The sequence below is a fragment of the Stenella coeruleoalba genome, assembly GCF_951394435.1.
Source record: "Stenella coeruleoalba genome assembly, chromosome: X".
NCBI classification, from domain to species: Eukaryota; Metazoa; Chordata; class Mammalia; order Artiodactyla; family Delphinidae; genus Stenella; species Stenella coeruleoalba.
The window spans coordinates 120,329,936-120,346,234 of NC_137152.1; the positions used below are offsets into that span (position 1 = coordinate 120,329,936).

Here is a 16,299-nt window from a genome sequence, read left to right on the forward strand (position 1 = left end):
GTATAAAAATATTTTAAGTAGCTGTTTTATTTTATTGACAAAAATGAAAGGTGGTGGGGAAGAGTAAATTCTTTTAAAGCTTTGCTACTTCTTCACTGATTGCCTCTTAAAGAAATGTAGTCATTAGAACCAGTTTCTTGAAGGAAAAATATATTGATGCTAAATTTTAATATTTTCAGCCTCAGAGACTTGATACAACTTTTAAAAGGTGTTATAATCTTGTCATCGTCAATATTCATGCTCATTATACCACCTGCTAAACTAAAAGTCCAAGTTTTTAGAGTTTCATAAGCTGATTCCATAAAGAAATTAAAAAGAGCATACATGTAAAGGGATTGGAAGAAATTTAGATAAAGATATGTGACGCTTTTCTTCGAAGCACGTTGATACTGTAATTAGAAAGATTTAATATGGTTTTGAGTCATAAATCACAGTATTTAATTAGCAATAAGTAACAGAGTGTATGTATGTATCTGCATATGTATGACCCCAGCATGTGATATGCGCATGCACATGTGTGTGGAAATGTTGTTAATTCCAGTGGTGTTGACCCCTGGGCAGCATAATAGTTCCTTTTGAAAACACATGTCTATGAACTGCCTTTGTATTTTTGGCTTGATTTTGTTCCTTGCCCTCTGTGGTATGTTTTATTTTCTATGAGCATGTTATGCGTCTGTTATTTTGTACCTTGGCTGTATGCTGCAGTATTGCTTGATTTTAAAAAGACAGTACATTCTTTGAAACCCATGATGTTTGTTTGCTTTTCATTTTTCTACCCCAACACAAACACAGAATAGATACTCCATTTTAGGCTGAGGATGCTATAGATGGCCTACACGTTCTTTCCTTAACTCCAAGGGGGAAAATGTTGGGATATGCAAAGCCATGAAAGGTGTGTCGACTTTTACATGCTTACTGTCTCTTTAAAAAAGAACTTCCGTCCTTTCACCTGTCTGTTTGCACGTGTTTCTCTTCCCCTCTTTGCCTTTTCTTGTCCATGCACCTGGTGCTGTGCAGGAGATTCAGGAAGAACACAAGGGCTACCCTTCTGAAGCTGAAGCTGATCAGGTGGCAAGTTCTACGTGTTCATCTGTTTGTAGTTACAGATCGTGTATTTAGAAGCCATTTCATACTAGATTTCTAGACAATCAGCAAATGCTTTTTCCACTACAGTAGTACTCTCCTGTCCAAGTTTGGTAGATTCCATTATGACATTATTTGCAAAAATTGGTTTATCCAACATTTTGTCAACCAGAAATTTGTTCATCTGTGCTTCTTGGTTTTCCCAGGTAGATTTACTGATGAGGTTAACGAGCCTCAGTCATGACAGGATTCTGAAGTGCCTTCACAAAGACTTAGAGGGACAGATGCATACGCTAAGGGTGCTCCTCGAGGGTGCAAACTTTGCTTTATTCAAATTTGCAAGGTCTGTACCCAGCACAGCGCCTGGCACGCTGTAGGTGTTTGTGGAATGAGTCCATGTATTTTATAGAAGAAAAAAAATCATTCATCGAGGTTTCTTGAGTGCTTACTCTTTGCTCAGTACCTCTGGACTCTCAGGAGTTTTTTAAAGCAGCAGGATTTTCCCCAAAGCTTATGTATGAAACCTCTAGAAGAGCTGCTCTAGGGAAGCATGGCAAATTCCCTGTGCTCAGTTGTGCCTTTGCCCAGCCCACCCTCCTTTGGTGACCCTGGGAGCACCCTGAAGAGCCAGTTTGAAAAGCACTGCTTTCGGCAGGCGGCTGTTACAGAAACTGTCCACCCAGCAGCCTTAGGTTCAGGAGGAGGAGAGAATAGTGGAGAGGCCAGGAAGTTGATGGGCCTTCAGCTGGACCTTTCTTCCGGGTCGCCGGCACAGGGTTGCGATGAAATCATCAGAGAGAATTCCTCAACTGGGCAGCACCTTGAGCAAAAGCACCAAGAGGGCTGGGTGTGTTCACAAGACACATTTTATCCGTAAGGACATTCCTTCTTTGATTATGCTGTACATGGGTTGGATAAATCAAGGGTCAAATCATGTCCTGTGCAACTCGGAAGTTGCAGTTAAAGCTTAATATAGCACAAGTGTGAGTGCTATCTCCTAACACCAGCTTTATAGAGGGAATCTACTGTACTCGCAAAGCAGTGAGCCTTTAATAGCCATTCTCTCAAATTCCTATGCTAAAGCTGAATGTCTTTCCTGTACACAGCGAACCTTTTATGGGGATATCTGAAGCAGTAGGATCAATTGACTTGTTTTATTCTGATAGTTGCTTTTTCATCACCTAAAAAAGCATGTCCTAGATTTAATTATCAGTGAGAGGTTTGTCTCACTCTGTCTCACCAACACGTTCATGCTTCATACAAATGCACAAGTATTTCAAGCCAGATTTAACATGATTATCAGAAGAGAAGAGAAACCTTTGATCTCCAGCCTCTATCTTGAGAGCCTTGTACCATCTCAAAATGGTCCCAATCACTGCACTTCCCATCAACGACATTTTATTAGTTAGTCCTGGGTTGAGGACTTTAAAGTGTTTGACATGACTTGCTATAAAGCTTAAAGTGAATCAGACTTCCCCTCACCTCTTCCAGATTCAATTGATTAGAACAGCTTGCTTTAGTAAATATATTTCAAAATAACCTATTCCCATTTATTTTAAAATATCAGTTAAGGAATTTAAGTCTACATGATAATATTTACCCATTAAAATAAGCTTTAACAGTGTAGCATTTGAAGTTATTTAAAACTTGAATATTGATTAAAATAGCTTTCTGACTTTGTAACTATATTATAAAAATAGCCACTAGTTTAGGCAATAAATTAAAGAAAGCAGACTTTCAAAAAAAAGGCTTCTATTAAGATTGGTGATTTTTTTGGTGTTTCTAAAACTGGACATTTAAAAGTATAAATATTGGTTTATGCTTTATTGTGTCAAAGATGTATTTCCAAATCAGGTGTGAGTATAAATGCATCCACAAACACTTATCTGAGTCCCCTTTAACAGTTCTCCATGTCCCTAAAAATGTTGATTGAGAAGTGTCTTAAAAACCAATCTGAAAACTAACACACCATTGTAAAGCAATTATACTCTTAATAAAGATGTTTAAAAAAGTTGAAAAATAAAAACCAATCTGGGCTAAAAAGTTAAACTGAATAAAATTGCTGAGGGGATCCATGAACACTAATCTGTATGATTTTCACCGTGTATCTTGAGGAGGAGGGTGCACTGTGTCAGTCTGTGCCCTCCCCGAACGGACATACCTTGACCAACATTTAGCATTGAGTTTGCTCTTTATATTTTGACATTTTCCCTTCTTTATTTTATAAAATTGGATGAACCTACTATATATAGTATTTTAAATGGACCTTTAAGTCCCTTTATAAAATATATTGAAATATTCTTATAACTGTGAAAAATAATTATTTTGAATTTTCAATAATTTTGATTAGAATTATAAAAGATATCAATTTTTAATATTTTGCTTCACAGAATTATGCTGAAAACTTAGTATTGTCTAATCTGTTTTCCGCTGAACACTAGTGACCTCCTGATGTAAACAGGTATTTTTTGGAGAAAGCCCCTGATGGACTAGGTAGGGGAAATGCAGCATACTCCAGCGCCCTCTGGCCGATTTGGCATGCATTAACATGCTAAAGCCTTGCCTCACAAAAAAACAAAAACAAAAAAAAAACAACAAAAAAAACCTAGCTAAACTTGTTTCCTTTAACCCAGCATTTCCCAAACTTTTGCCAGAAAGTCCTGTTCACATCCCTTGGGAATTTAATGCTCTATGAAACACAGCTTGGGAATTGCTGGGGTTTTGAACACCTTATTCTTATTCGTGACACGTTATGTCAGAGATGCCCAGGAGAAAGTGACCAGTTTCCTTGGCAGCATCTCACAGGGTGGCAGTACCTTGGAATAGGCACCGAGTTCAGGCTCTGGTCCCCAGCATTGTAGTTCAAGAACACCATTTTCTCAGCTCCCCTGAGTTATCTGGTACTATCCAACCAAGCTTGCAAGAGACTAGCTACTGGGCCACAGTGCAGATCCGAACATTTAGAAATGTGGGCATGTATCTTTCCAGCCATCCAAGACACCCTTTTCCTAGTGGCATTGTAGCAGGAACCCTGATACCTCATTAGCAATTTGCTTGGTGAGTGTGGAATCAGCACAGAGTGAACTGACTTGCGAGAAGCCTGATGAACACACCCTGCTCCACAGGAGTGGGTGAAATACTCTTGTCTGCCAGATGAGGGCGCATTCTTGTGGCCTGAATGGGATACACACTGACAGGCCCACTCGCCCGTCCCACTGTACGCTTTGTGCAGACGCAGGTAGCTGGGCTGCAGTACAGAAGCCTAGGGCTTTCCTTAGTAAGAGACCCCTCCCTGGTTTCTTGTTAATTAGACTTTGGGGTTTCCCGCGCAGTCTCATAGCTGGGCCATTTCTACAGCTAACTAAGCATCTGCATCTAATGTTGATTTTCTTTGTATTAGTTTCACGCTCAGAAGGTAACCTTTTTTGACCTTATTTCCAAATTCTGGAGGCACCTTGTAATAGCTGTCTGTGTCATGATCACAGTGTCTATCTGTCACGTCAAGCCATTTCTGTATTAATGCTTTCTAACTGTGAACTTTAAATATGTGTAACAATTTGCTAGACTATGCAGCATGGTGTCCTGTGATGCTGAGCTTTGAAACTGTCTTGTACGGGGAGGGGGGGCATACATTTTGCACGCTTCTGTAGCCTCGTAGCAAGAGCGCAGAACAGTACCATTCTTCCCAGTTGGAAAGTGAGATTTACTCCTGTTTGGTTTCTTGCCAGGCTCTAAGGGATGGAAATAAGCTGGCACAGATGGAAGAGGCGCCCCTTTTCCCAGGAGAATCAATCAAGGCCATTGGTAAGTCTAACAAGTACACTTTGCTTATAGAGACCCATAAAATGAAATGGCACTTTACTCGCAAGCACAGATGATGTATGTGCTGGAGATCAGCCAGACCAATTTAATTAGGGGACAGATGGACTAGACCTAGTCATTCTTATTAATGTCATCATGACCTTAAGAGATAAGGGACTGCAGAGGATCCGTTTAAGCTCCGAACGAGTCTTAGGTGGCAGTACCAACAGAAGAGGGGTCCAGCTTTTCCCCATGAACTGAAGGCTGATGAGACTCTCACGGTAACGTCAGTTCGCTGCTTTGTTGGAAGGATTCACTATAAGGAAAACGTATTGACAGACGATCCATATCATACTTTTAATGACAGTTTTGAGAATTTGGCAAAGACACTTTGGGGGCTTATAAGAGTCCAGAAAGTACAATTTTAGTGCAGGAAAAGGGCATGTGTCGCCACCCTGGATTGTAAGGGCGACGGCCTGAGGCGGACTGCCCGGGGCTGGAGGGGCGGGCAGCCGGCTGTGGCCTCTTCACCTCACGATCGCCGGGGTTAGGTCGGACGGCCTGGTTTGTGAGGCCGAGTGTCGCCTTCTTCCCTCATGGCTGTCTCCCAAAGGCGCGTGCCGGGTCTCAGAGCACGGTCATCTTGTGTTGGGGTAGCTGGGCTCTCCTACCAGGACCTCCAAACAACTACTCCTGCTGGATAGCCTAGTCTGTGGCTCAGGACTCTGTTCAGCCCGACCTGAATTTCCAAACTGTTTTTCTCTTTGGCTTCTGGAACTTCATTCACTCCTGGTGCTCCTCTGGCCTCTCTGGGCTTTCCTCCTCTGGGAGCGTTTCTAGCCCTGCCTCCGTGCTGCTCTGGAACAATCTGACTACAGTGCAGAGCTAATTATGTCATGCCTCGTCTTCTCCGGACAACAGACTGCACAGATTTAAAGTGAACGTGAACAGTTTTGACACATTTATACACCTGGGAAATGATCATCACAGTCAAGATAATGAACATATCCATCAGCCCCCAGAAGTTTCCTTAGGCCCCTTTATATCCCTCTCTCCCGTGCCTTCTCCCCCTTCCCCAGGCTCTATAGGCTAGTTGATATTTTCTAGAGTTTTATAGAAATGGAATCATTGAGTATGTTCTTCTGTCTACTTATCCCATTCTGCATAATTATTATGATAGTCTTCCATATTGTGAGTGCCATGGGTCAGCAGTCATGCCTTTTCATTGCTGCATAGTACTCCACTGTGTGGATACACCACAGTGTGCTTATCCATTCATCTATTGGTGGACTATTGGGTTGTTTCTGCTGTTTGGCTATTACAGATAAAACTGCTATGAACACTCATGAACAAGTCTTCTCTGGCCTCGTGTCCCATCATCCTCGTGCACCCTTTGACCCAGCCACACTAACCTCTGGCAACTCACTGATCTCTCCTCCCTTCCCCTCCCCCGCTTCCCTGCTGAGTTAAGTCATTCCTTTTCTGAGCTCTTATCACATTGAGTCCACATGGTTCTGATAGCATTTATCAGGCTATATGGTAATTTTCTGTGTAGTATCTCTCACGGGTCACCTGGTGGGCAGGAACCTTGTCCAGTTATACCCAGAACCCCAACAATAGGAGCCGCTCGGTATATAATGAGTTACAGAAAAGTTTATGCAAGTGTTTTGAGAGTTTGGCTGAATGACATCTTTAGTACCATTATTCATGCCCTCGGACTCATCTGTAGCTGTGTCCATTCCCGCCATTTGAGTGGAACAGCACTTTGGGAAGATTGGGAAGATGTGGTATCTTTGTGATAGGTGTGAGCCTCTTAACATTCATAGGAGTCATATATGTTGTTGATTTTGATGTGAAAGATATTGATATTAACATTAAGAAAATAAAATTGATATGGAAGCTGATGAAGAATTTGAAGCAGTCTTTTCCCACTTCATTGATGTGGTTTTGGTTTTTGTCATCTGTAAAGCAGTTTCTTTGGAGGTGCATCAGGGGACAGTGTTTAGCTTTAGTTAGTTTTCATTAGCAGTGATTTATGAAATGGTAGCCCAGGTTCTTCAGAGTTTAATTAATGTGTTTTTGAATGTGATTAATTTATCACTCAGGGAAAATGTGAACCACTTGGAAAAAAATGACAAAATGTAACTTATTATGAGGCCTTTTACTTAAAACCTCAAGTAGCAAATCAAAATTTTGTTTTAAAAAGTGGAATTTTATTAGAAGACTATCCATCTATGCCTTTATGTAAAGTAATGAAAGAATTTAAATTTCTAGAAAACTGGAATCACAAATTTATATATTTGGAAACTCATGTTAAGATTTATTGACACAAGTCAATGGCACTAGATGATATTTTGGGTTTTTTCTTTCAGTGAAAGATGTCATGTATATCTGCCCATTTGTGGGAGCAGTGAGTGGCACCCTGACAGTGACAGACTTTAAGATGTACTTCAAGAATGTAGAGAGAGTGAGTATTTAAAAGTGTGTTTTATTTTTTAAAATAACTGCAGAAGAAAGTAAACAATAAAGAATACAGTAAATAGTATCCTGAAATGCCATCACCCTGAGAGAAGCAGAGGGTCAGTTTTAAGATGTGTGCATTTGCAAGCAGATTTTGTATCTTAAAAAAAAAAAAGGGCTGTTAAAGTAGCACTTCCACCTGCGCTGGGGGTGAGGGGGTTGTTTAACTGTAGTCTCAGTGTCTACTTCACAAAGCAGGTTATAAATCAGACTTTGGTGTCTTAGCCAGGACCAAGAGGAAATGCGAAGTAAGCAAAGGTGTTTTAAGCCAGTGAAGACTTAAAATGGGAAAGCTCTGTTAGCCGACACTGATTGGCATTCATGTTAATTTGTGAACCCAGGACCCGCATTTCGTCCTCGATGTCCCCCTGGGAGTGATCAGCAGAGTTGAGAAGATAGGAGTGCAGAGCCATGGAGACAACTCTTGTGGCATAGAGATCATGTGCAAGGTACGGTCCAGACATGAGAGAAACTTAGAGGGGGCGGGTAGCTTGGAACTTCTTCACAGCCTTTGGACAGTAAGAGTAATTTGGACATTAGTGACTCAGATGTTTTCAGGACCCAGACCTCTTCAACCTTTCATCAGCCAATTCAGACCATTATATAAGCCATGGTAGTAAACCGCTTCTTTTCCATTGAAGTGTTCTAATTAACATGGACCTGTAACCTAGGTGGTGACGATATTTGTTACATTTCAGAGAAATCAAGTGGAAAGCAGAGATGAATATTTTTTCCAGTTTGTCCTGATAAGACGAGTCTTCAGTCAGAGACTTCCCAAAGGGACAACAATATTCATAAATTCTGTGATTAAAAACACAGTTAAGTTTCTTGGCTATGTTGGAATTTGCACTGAGCCCTGCTTATTTTTGGTTTTCGCCCCTTCCTCCAAGGGTTAAGTAAAATTTGTGTGACAGCTTTGACGAGGACTAGTCGTTTAAGAACCGCCTTAACTGATGTTTTATTCCCAATGACTTTGCCTCATGGAATACAGTTTATTAACAAACCCACCTGAAATACCAGGCAAGAGATCCTGCCTAGAGCGTCATCAAGGTCCCTTCCCAGCTTGGGGTTTGGATTAGATTCCTGGCAGTCTGTTTGCTTTGATCAAATCTCTGTGGAGACCTTCCTCTGGTTGGCCCTAGACTGCAGTTGAATCCACTTTTTCAAATAACCCTTTACTGTGCCAGGTCGGGAATCTGCTGGCTTTTACTAGGCTCACCTTGGGCACCACACGGCAGTCCTCCCCTAGGACCAATCACTGCTGTCCTGATTCTCAGTCCAGGGCGCCGCACGCAGAGCAGTGCGAAGCCGTTGCAGAACTGAAACCAGAGGGGGGGTTTGATCAATTCTGTAATTCTGGAACAGGTCATTTCCCTACTCAGAACTCTTCACTAGCTGCCCATTACCCTTGGGCTGGAGGAAAAGCTTACAGAGACCCCGCGGTGTGAGCCGGACTTCCTTTCCTCGGCAGCTCCCTCTCCAGCCACCCTCCCCTTGTTCTTGCCATCCAGGTTCCTAGAGTTGTGCACACTTGCCTGTACCCCCAATCCCCACCCCACACAAACTCCTGGGGCTTCACACGTGCTGTTTCCTTTGCTTGTAATGCCTTTCCCTCTGAGCAATCCTAAATAGCAAGTCAGCTCAGTCAGTGAGCTGGCACGTGTGTAGCCACAGAAGCTTGGAGGGAGGGCACAGCAGGAACCTAATGTTACTTAGGCAGATGTCCTGTGGCTGTTTTCCTATGGTATTTCTTGTGGCTGGGGTGAGTTTTTGCTAATAGCTTCTTTAAAATGTTTTCCAGCCTAGAATTACCAGGGCCGTGCTTAAACAGGTGATATGCAATTCAAAAAGTACAAACACTGAGTGTAGTAAAAAGTAAGTTTCCCTCCACCCAACACCCAGCCACCCTGATCTGCTCCCTGCAGCCACACACTGTTACCAGTTTCCACAGATGGCCCATGCACACAAGTATGTATGTGAAAATGTGAATGGTTGTATATTATATACACTGTCCTGCCCCTTTCCCCCTCCCTTAACCATGTACCTTGTGTCTCCTTAAGAGCAGTATATAACGAGCTGCTTCTTGTTTCTAACAGTTCTGTAGTATTCCATTAGTGGTACTGTAGTACATTTAGCCAGACCCTGTTTATTTTTTATTTATTTACTTATTTATTTTAACATCTTTATTGGAGTATAATTGCTTTACAATGGTGTGTTAGTTTCTGCGTTATAACAAAGTGAATCAGCTATACATATACATATATCCCTATATCTCTTCCCTCTTGCATCTCCCTCCCTCCCACCCTCCCTATCCCACCCCTCTAGGTGGTCACAAAGCACTGAGCTGATCTCCCTGTGCTATGCGGCTGCTTCCCACTAGCTAGCTGTTTTACATTTGGTATTGTATATATCTCCATGCCACTCTCTCACTTTGTCCCAGCTTACACTTCCCCCTCCCCTGTCCTCAAGTCTATTCTCTAGTAGGTCTGTGTCTTTATTCCCGTCTTGCCCCTAGGTTCTTCATGACCTTTTTTTTTACCTTAGATTCCATATATATGTGTTAGCATACGGTATTTGTCTTTCTCTTTCTGACTTACTTCACTCTGTATGACAGACTCTGGGTCCATCCACCTCACTACACATAACTCAATTTCGTTTCTTTTTATGGCTGAGTAATATTCCATTGTATATATGTGCCACATCTTCTTTATCCATTCATCTGATGATGGACACTTAGGTTGCTTCCATGTCCTGGCTATTGTAAATTGAGCTGCAGTGAACATTGTGGTACATGACTCTTTTTGAATTATGGTTTTCTGAGGGTATATGCCCAGTAGTGGGATTGCTGGGTTGTATGGTAGTTCTATTTTTAGTTTTTTAAGGAACCTCCATACTGTTCTCCATAGTGGCTGTATCAATTTACATTCCCACCAACAGTGCAAGAGGGTCCCCTTTTCTCCACACCCTCTCCAGCATTTATTGTTTGTAGATATTTTGATGATGGCCATTCTGACTGGTGTGAGATGATATCTCATTGTAGTTTTGATTTGCATTTCTCTAATGATTAATGATACTGAGCATTCTTTCATGTGTTTGTTGGCAATCTGTATATCTTCTTTGGAGAAATGTCTCTTTAGGTCTTCTGCCCATTTTTTGGATTGGGCTGTTTGTTTTTTTGATATTGAGCTGCATGAGCTGCTTGTAAATTTTGGAGATTAATCCTTTGTCAGTTGCTTCATTTGCAAATAGTTTCTCCGATTCTGAGGGTTGTCTTTTGGTCTTGTTTATGGTTTCCTTTGCTGTGCAAAAGCTTTGAAGTTTCATTAGGTCCCATTTGTTTATTTTTGTTTTTTTTCCATTTCTCTAGGAGGTGGGTCAAAAAGGATCTTGCTCTGATTTATGTCATAGAGCGTTCTGCCTATGTTTTCCTCTAAGAGTTTGATAGTGTCTGGCCCTACATTTAGGTTGTACTCCATTCTGAGTTTATTTTTGTGCATGGTGTTAGGGAGTGTTCTAATTTCATTCTTTTACATGTAGCTGTCCAGTTTTCCCAGCACCACTTATTGAAGAGGCTGTCTTTTTTTTTTTTTTAACATCTTTATTGGGGTATAATTGCTTTACAATGGTGTGTTAGTTTCTGCTTTATAACAAAGTGAATCAGTCATACATATACATATGTTCCCATATGTCTTCCCTCTTGCGTCTCCCTCCCTCCCACCCTCCCTATCCCACCCCTCCAGGCTGTCACAAAGCACCGAGCCAATATCCCTGTGCCATGCGGCTGCTTCCCACTAGCTGTCTACCTTACTACGTTTGTTAGTGTGTATATGCCCATGACTCTCTCTCGCCCTGTCACAGCTCACCCTTCCCCCTCCCCATAACCTCAAGTCCGTTCTCTAGGAGGTCTGCGTCTTTATTCCTGCCTTACCCCTAGGTTCTTCATGACATTTTTTTTTCTTAAATTCCATATATATGTGTTAGCATACGGTATTTGTCTTTCTCTTTCTGACTTACTTCACTCTGTATGACAGACTCTAGGTCTATCCACCTCATTAGAAATAGCTCAATTTCGTTTCTTTTTATGGCTGAGTAATATTCCATTGTATATATGTGCCACATCTTCTTTATCCATTCATCCGATGATGGGCACTTAGGTTGTTTCCATCTCCGGGCTATTGTAAATAGAGCTGCAATGAACATTTTGGTACATGACTCTTTGAATTTTGGTTTTCTCAGGGTATATGCCCAGTAGTGGGATTGCTGGGTCGTATGGTAGTTCTATTTGTAGTTTTTTAAGGAACCTCCATACTGTTCTCCATAGTGGCTGAACCAATTCACATTCCCACCAGCAGTGCAAGAGTGTTCCCTTTTCTCCACACCCTCTCCGGCATTTATTGTTTCTAGATTTTTTGATGATGGCCATTCTGACTGGTGTGAGATGATATCTCATTGTAGTTTTGATTTGCATTTCTCTAATGATGAATGATGTTGAGCATTCTTTCATGTGTTTGTTGGCAGTCTGTATATCTTCTTTGGAGAAATGTCTATTTAGGTCTTCTGCCCATTTTTGGATTGGGTTGTTTGTTTTTTTGTTATTGAGCTGCATGAGCTGCTTGTAAATTTTGGAGATTAATCCTTTGTCGGTTGCTTCATTTGCAAATATTTTCTCCCATTCTGAGGGTTGTCTTTTGGTCTTGTTTATGGTTTCCTTTGCTGTGCAAAAGCTTTGAAGTTTCATTAGGTCCCATTTGTTTATTTTTGTTTTTATTTCCATTACTCTAGGAGGTGGGTCAGAAAGGATCTTGCTGTGATTTATGTCATAGAGTGTTCTGCCTATGTTTTCCTCTAAGAGTTTGATAGTTTCTGGCCTTACATTTAGGTCTTTAATCCATTTTGAGCTTATTTTTGTGTATGGTGTTAGGGAGTGATCTAATCTTATACTTTTACATGTACCTGTCCAGTTTTCCCAGCACCACTTATTGAAGAGGCTGTCCTTTCTCCACTGTACATTACTGCCACCTTTATCAAAGATAAGGTGTCCATATGTGCGTGGGTTTATCTCTGGGCTTTCTATCCTGTTCCATTGATCTATCTTTCTGTTTTTGTGCCAGTACCATACCGTCTTGATAACTGTAGCTTTGTAGTATAGTCTGAAGTCAGGAAGCCTGATTCCTCCAGTTCCTTCTTTCGTTCTCAAGATTGCTTTGGCTATTCGGGGTCTTTTGTGTTTCCATACAAATTGCAAAATTTTTTGTTCTAGTCCTGTGAAAAATGCCAGTGGTAGTTTGATAGGGATTGCATTGAATCTATAGATTGCTTTGGGTAGTAGAGTCATTTTCACACTGTTGATTCTTCCAATCCAAGAACATGGTATATCTCTCCATCTATTTGTATCATCTTCAATTTCTTTCATCAGTTCTTATCAGTTTCTGCATACAGGTCTTTTGTCTCCTTAGGTAGGTTTATTCCTAGATACTTTATTCTTTTTGTTGCAGTGGTAAATGGGAGTGTTTTCTTGATTTCACTTTCAGATTTTTCATCATTAGTATATAGGAATGCCAGAGATTTCTGTGCATTAATTTTGTATCCTGCCACTTTACCAAATTCATTGATTAGCTCTAGTAGTTTTCTGGTAGCATCTTTAGGATTCTCTATGTATAGGATCATGTCATCTGCAAACAGTGACAGCTTTACTTCTTCTTTTCCGATTTGGATTCCTTTTATTTCCTTTTCTTCTCTGATTGCTGTGGCTAAAACTTCCAAAACTATGTTGAATAAGAGTGGTGAGAGTGGGCAACCTTGTCTTGTTCCTGATCTTAGTGGAAATGCTTTCAGTTTTTCACCATTGAGGATGATGTTTGCTGTGGGCTTGTCATATATGGCCTTTATTATGTTGAGGAAAGTTCCCTCTATGCCTACTTTCTGTAGGGTTTTTATCATAAATGGGTGTTGAATTTTGTCAAAAGCTTTCTCTGCATCTATTGAGATGATCATATGGTTTTTCTCCTTCAATTTGTTAATATGGTTTATCACATTGATAGATTTGCGTATATTGAAGAATCCTTGCATTCCTGGGATAAACCCCACTTGATCATGGTGTATGATCCTTTTAATGTGCTGTTGGATTCTGTTTGCTAGTATTTTGTTGAGGATTTTTGCATCTGTGTTCATCAGTGATATTGGCCTGTAGTTTTCTTTCTTTGTGACATCCTTGTCTGGTTTTGGTATCAAGGTGATGGTGGCCTCGTAGAAGGAGTTTGGGAGTGTTCCTCCCTCTGCTATATTTTGGAAGGGTTTGAGAAGGATAGGTGTTAGCTCTTCTCTAAATGTTTGATAGAATTCGCCTGTGAAGCCATCTGGTCCTGGGCTTTTGTTTGTTGGAAGATTTTTAATCACAGTTTCAATTTCAGTGCTTGTGATTGGTCTGTTCATATTTTCTATTTCTTCCTGATTCAGTCTTGGCAGGTTGTGCATTTCTAAGAATTTGTCCATTTCTTCCAGATTGTCCATTTTATTGGCATAGAGTTGCTTGGAGTAATCTCTCATGATCTCTTTTATTTCTGCAGTGTCAGTTGTTACCTCTCCTTTTTCATTTCTAATTCTATTGATTTGAGTCTTCTCCCTTTTTTTCTTGATGAGTCTGGCTAGTGGTTTATCTATTTTGTTTATCTTCTCAAAGAACCAGCCTTTAGTTTTATTGATCTTTGCTATTGTTTCCTTCATTTCTTTTTCATTTATTTCTGATCTGATTTTTATGATTTCTTTCCTTCTGCTAGCTTTGGGGTTTTTTTGTTGTTCTTTCTCTAATTGCTTGAGGTGCAAGGTTAGGTTGTTTATTCGAGATGTTTCCTGCTTCTTAAGGTGGGCTTGTATTGCTATAAACTTCCCCCTTAGAACTGCTTTTGCTGCATCCCACAGGTTTTGGGTCGTTGTGTCTCCATTGTCATTTGTTTCTAGGTATTTTTTGATTTCCTCTTTGATTTCTTCAGTGATCACTTCATTGTTAAGTAGTGTATTGTTTAGCCTCCATGTGTTTGTATTTTTTACAGATCTTTTCCTGTAATTGATATCTAGTCTCATGGCGTTGTGGTCAGAAAAGATACTTGATACAATTTCAATTTTCTTAAATTTACCAAGACTTGATTTGTGACCCAAGATATGATCTATCCTGGAGAATGTTCCATGAGCACTTGAGAAAAATGTGTATTCTGTTGTTTTTGGATGGAGTGTCCTATAAATATCAATTAAGTCCATCTTGTTTAATGTATCATTTAAAGCTTGTGTTTCCTTATTTATTTTCATTTTGGATGATCTGTCCATGGGTGAAAGTGGGGTGTTTAAGTCCCCTACTATGAATGTGTTACTGTCCATTTCCCCTTTTATGGCTGTTAGTATTTGCCTTATGTATTGAGGTGCTCCTATGTTGGGTGCGTAAATATTTACAATTGTTATATCTTCTTCTTGGATCGATCCCTTGATCATTATGTAGTGTCCTTCTTTGTCTCTTTTAATAGTCCTTATTTTAAAGTCTATTTTGTCTGATATGAGAATTGCTACTCCAGCTTTCTTTTGGTTTCCATTTGCATGGAATATCTTTTTCCATCCCCTTACTTTCAGTCTGAATGTGTCTCTAGGTCTGAAGTGGGTCTCTTGTAGACAGCATATATAAGGGTCTTGTTTTTGTATCCATTCAGCTAATCTGTGTCTTTTGGTGGGAGCATTTAGTCCATTTACATTTAAGGTAATTATCGATATGTATGTTCCTATTCCCATTTTCTAAATTGTTTTGGGTTCGTTATTATAGGTCTTTTCCTTCTCTTGTGTTTCTTGCCTAGAGAAGATCGTTTAGCATTTGTTGTAAAGCTGGTTTGGTGGTGCTGAACTCTCTCAGCTTTTGCTTGTCTGTAAAGGTTTTAATTTCTCCATCAAATCTGAATGAGATCCTTGCTGGGTAGAGTAGTCTTGGCTGCAGGTTTTTCTCCTTCATCACTTTCAGTATGTCCTGCCACTCCCTTCTGGCTTGTAGGGTTTCTGCTGAGAGATCAGCTGTTAACCTTATGGGGATTCCCTTATGTGTTATTTGTTGTTTTTCCCTTGCTGCTTTTAATATGCTTTCTTTGTATTTAATTTTTGACAGTTTGATTAATATGTGTCTTGGCGTATTTCTCCTTGGATTTATCCTGTATGGGACTCTCTGTGCTTCCTGGACTTGATTAACTATTTCCTTTCCCATATTAGGGAAGTTTTCAACTATAATCTCTTCAAATATTTTCTCAGTCCCTTTCTTTTTCTCTTCTTCTTCTGGAACCCCTATAATTCGAATGTTGCTGCGTTTAATGTTGTCCCAGAGGTCTCTGAGACTGTCCTCAGTTCTTTTCATTCTTTTTTCTTCATTCTGCTCTGCAGTAGTTATTTCCACTATTTTATCTTCCAGGTCACCTATCCGTTCTTCTGCCTCAGTTATTCTGCTATTGATCCCATCTAGAGTACTTTTAATTTCATTTATTGTGTTGTTCATCGTTGCTTGTTTCATCTTTATTTCTTCTAGGTCCTTGTTAACTGTTTCTTGCATTTTGTCCATTCTATTTCCAAGATTTCGGATCATCCTTACTATCATTATTCTGAATTCTTTTTCAGGTAGACTGGCTATTTCCTCTTCATTTGTTAGGTCTGGTGCATGTTTATCTTGCTCCTTCATCTGCTGTGTGTTTTTCTGTCTTCTCATTTTGCTTATCTTACTGTGTTTGGGGTCTCCTTTTTGCAGACTGCAGGTTCGTAGTTCCCGCTGTTTTTGATGTCTGTCTCCAGTGGCTAAGGTTGGTTTAGTGGGTTGTGTAGGCTTCCAGGTGGAGGGGACTAGTGCCTGTGTTGTGGTGGATGAGGCTGGATCTTGTC

The 16,299-nt window shown here is 40.4% G+C and overlaps 1 protein-coding gene across 6 annotated transcripts in view; it reads left to right on the top strand.

The window, feature by feature from the left end:
* MTMR1 (myotubularin related protein 1) overlaps nt 1-16,299 on the top strand; it is a 78,348-nt gene that overhangs the window by 19,787 nt on the left and 42,262 nt on the right. For 4 of the 6 annotated variants that reach the window (XM_079911649.1, XM_079911650.1, XM_079911652.1 and 1 more), the window contains 3 exons: nt 4,812-4,887; nt 7,257-7,351; nt 7,746-7,853. In XM_079911649.1, the coding sequence (XP_079767775.1) occupies nt 4,812-4,887; nt 7,257-7,351; nt 7,746-7,853 (279 nt within the window). Of the gene's footprint in view, nt 1-1,017; nt 1,069-4,811; nt 4,888-7,256; nt 7,352-7,745; nt 7,854-16,299 lie in introns of all 6 variants that reach the window. The other 2 variants (XM_079911653.1, XM_079911648.1) reach the window with 1 other exon arrangement.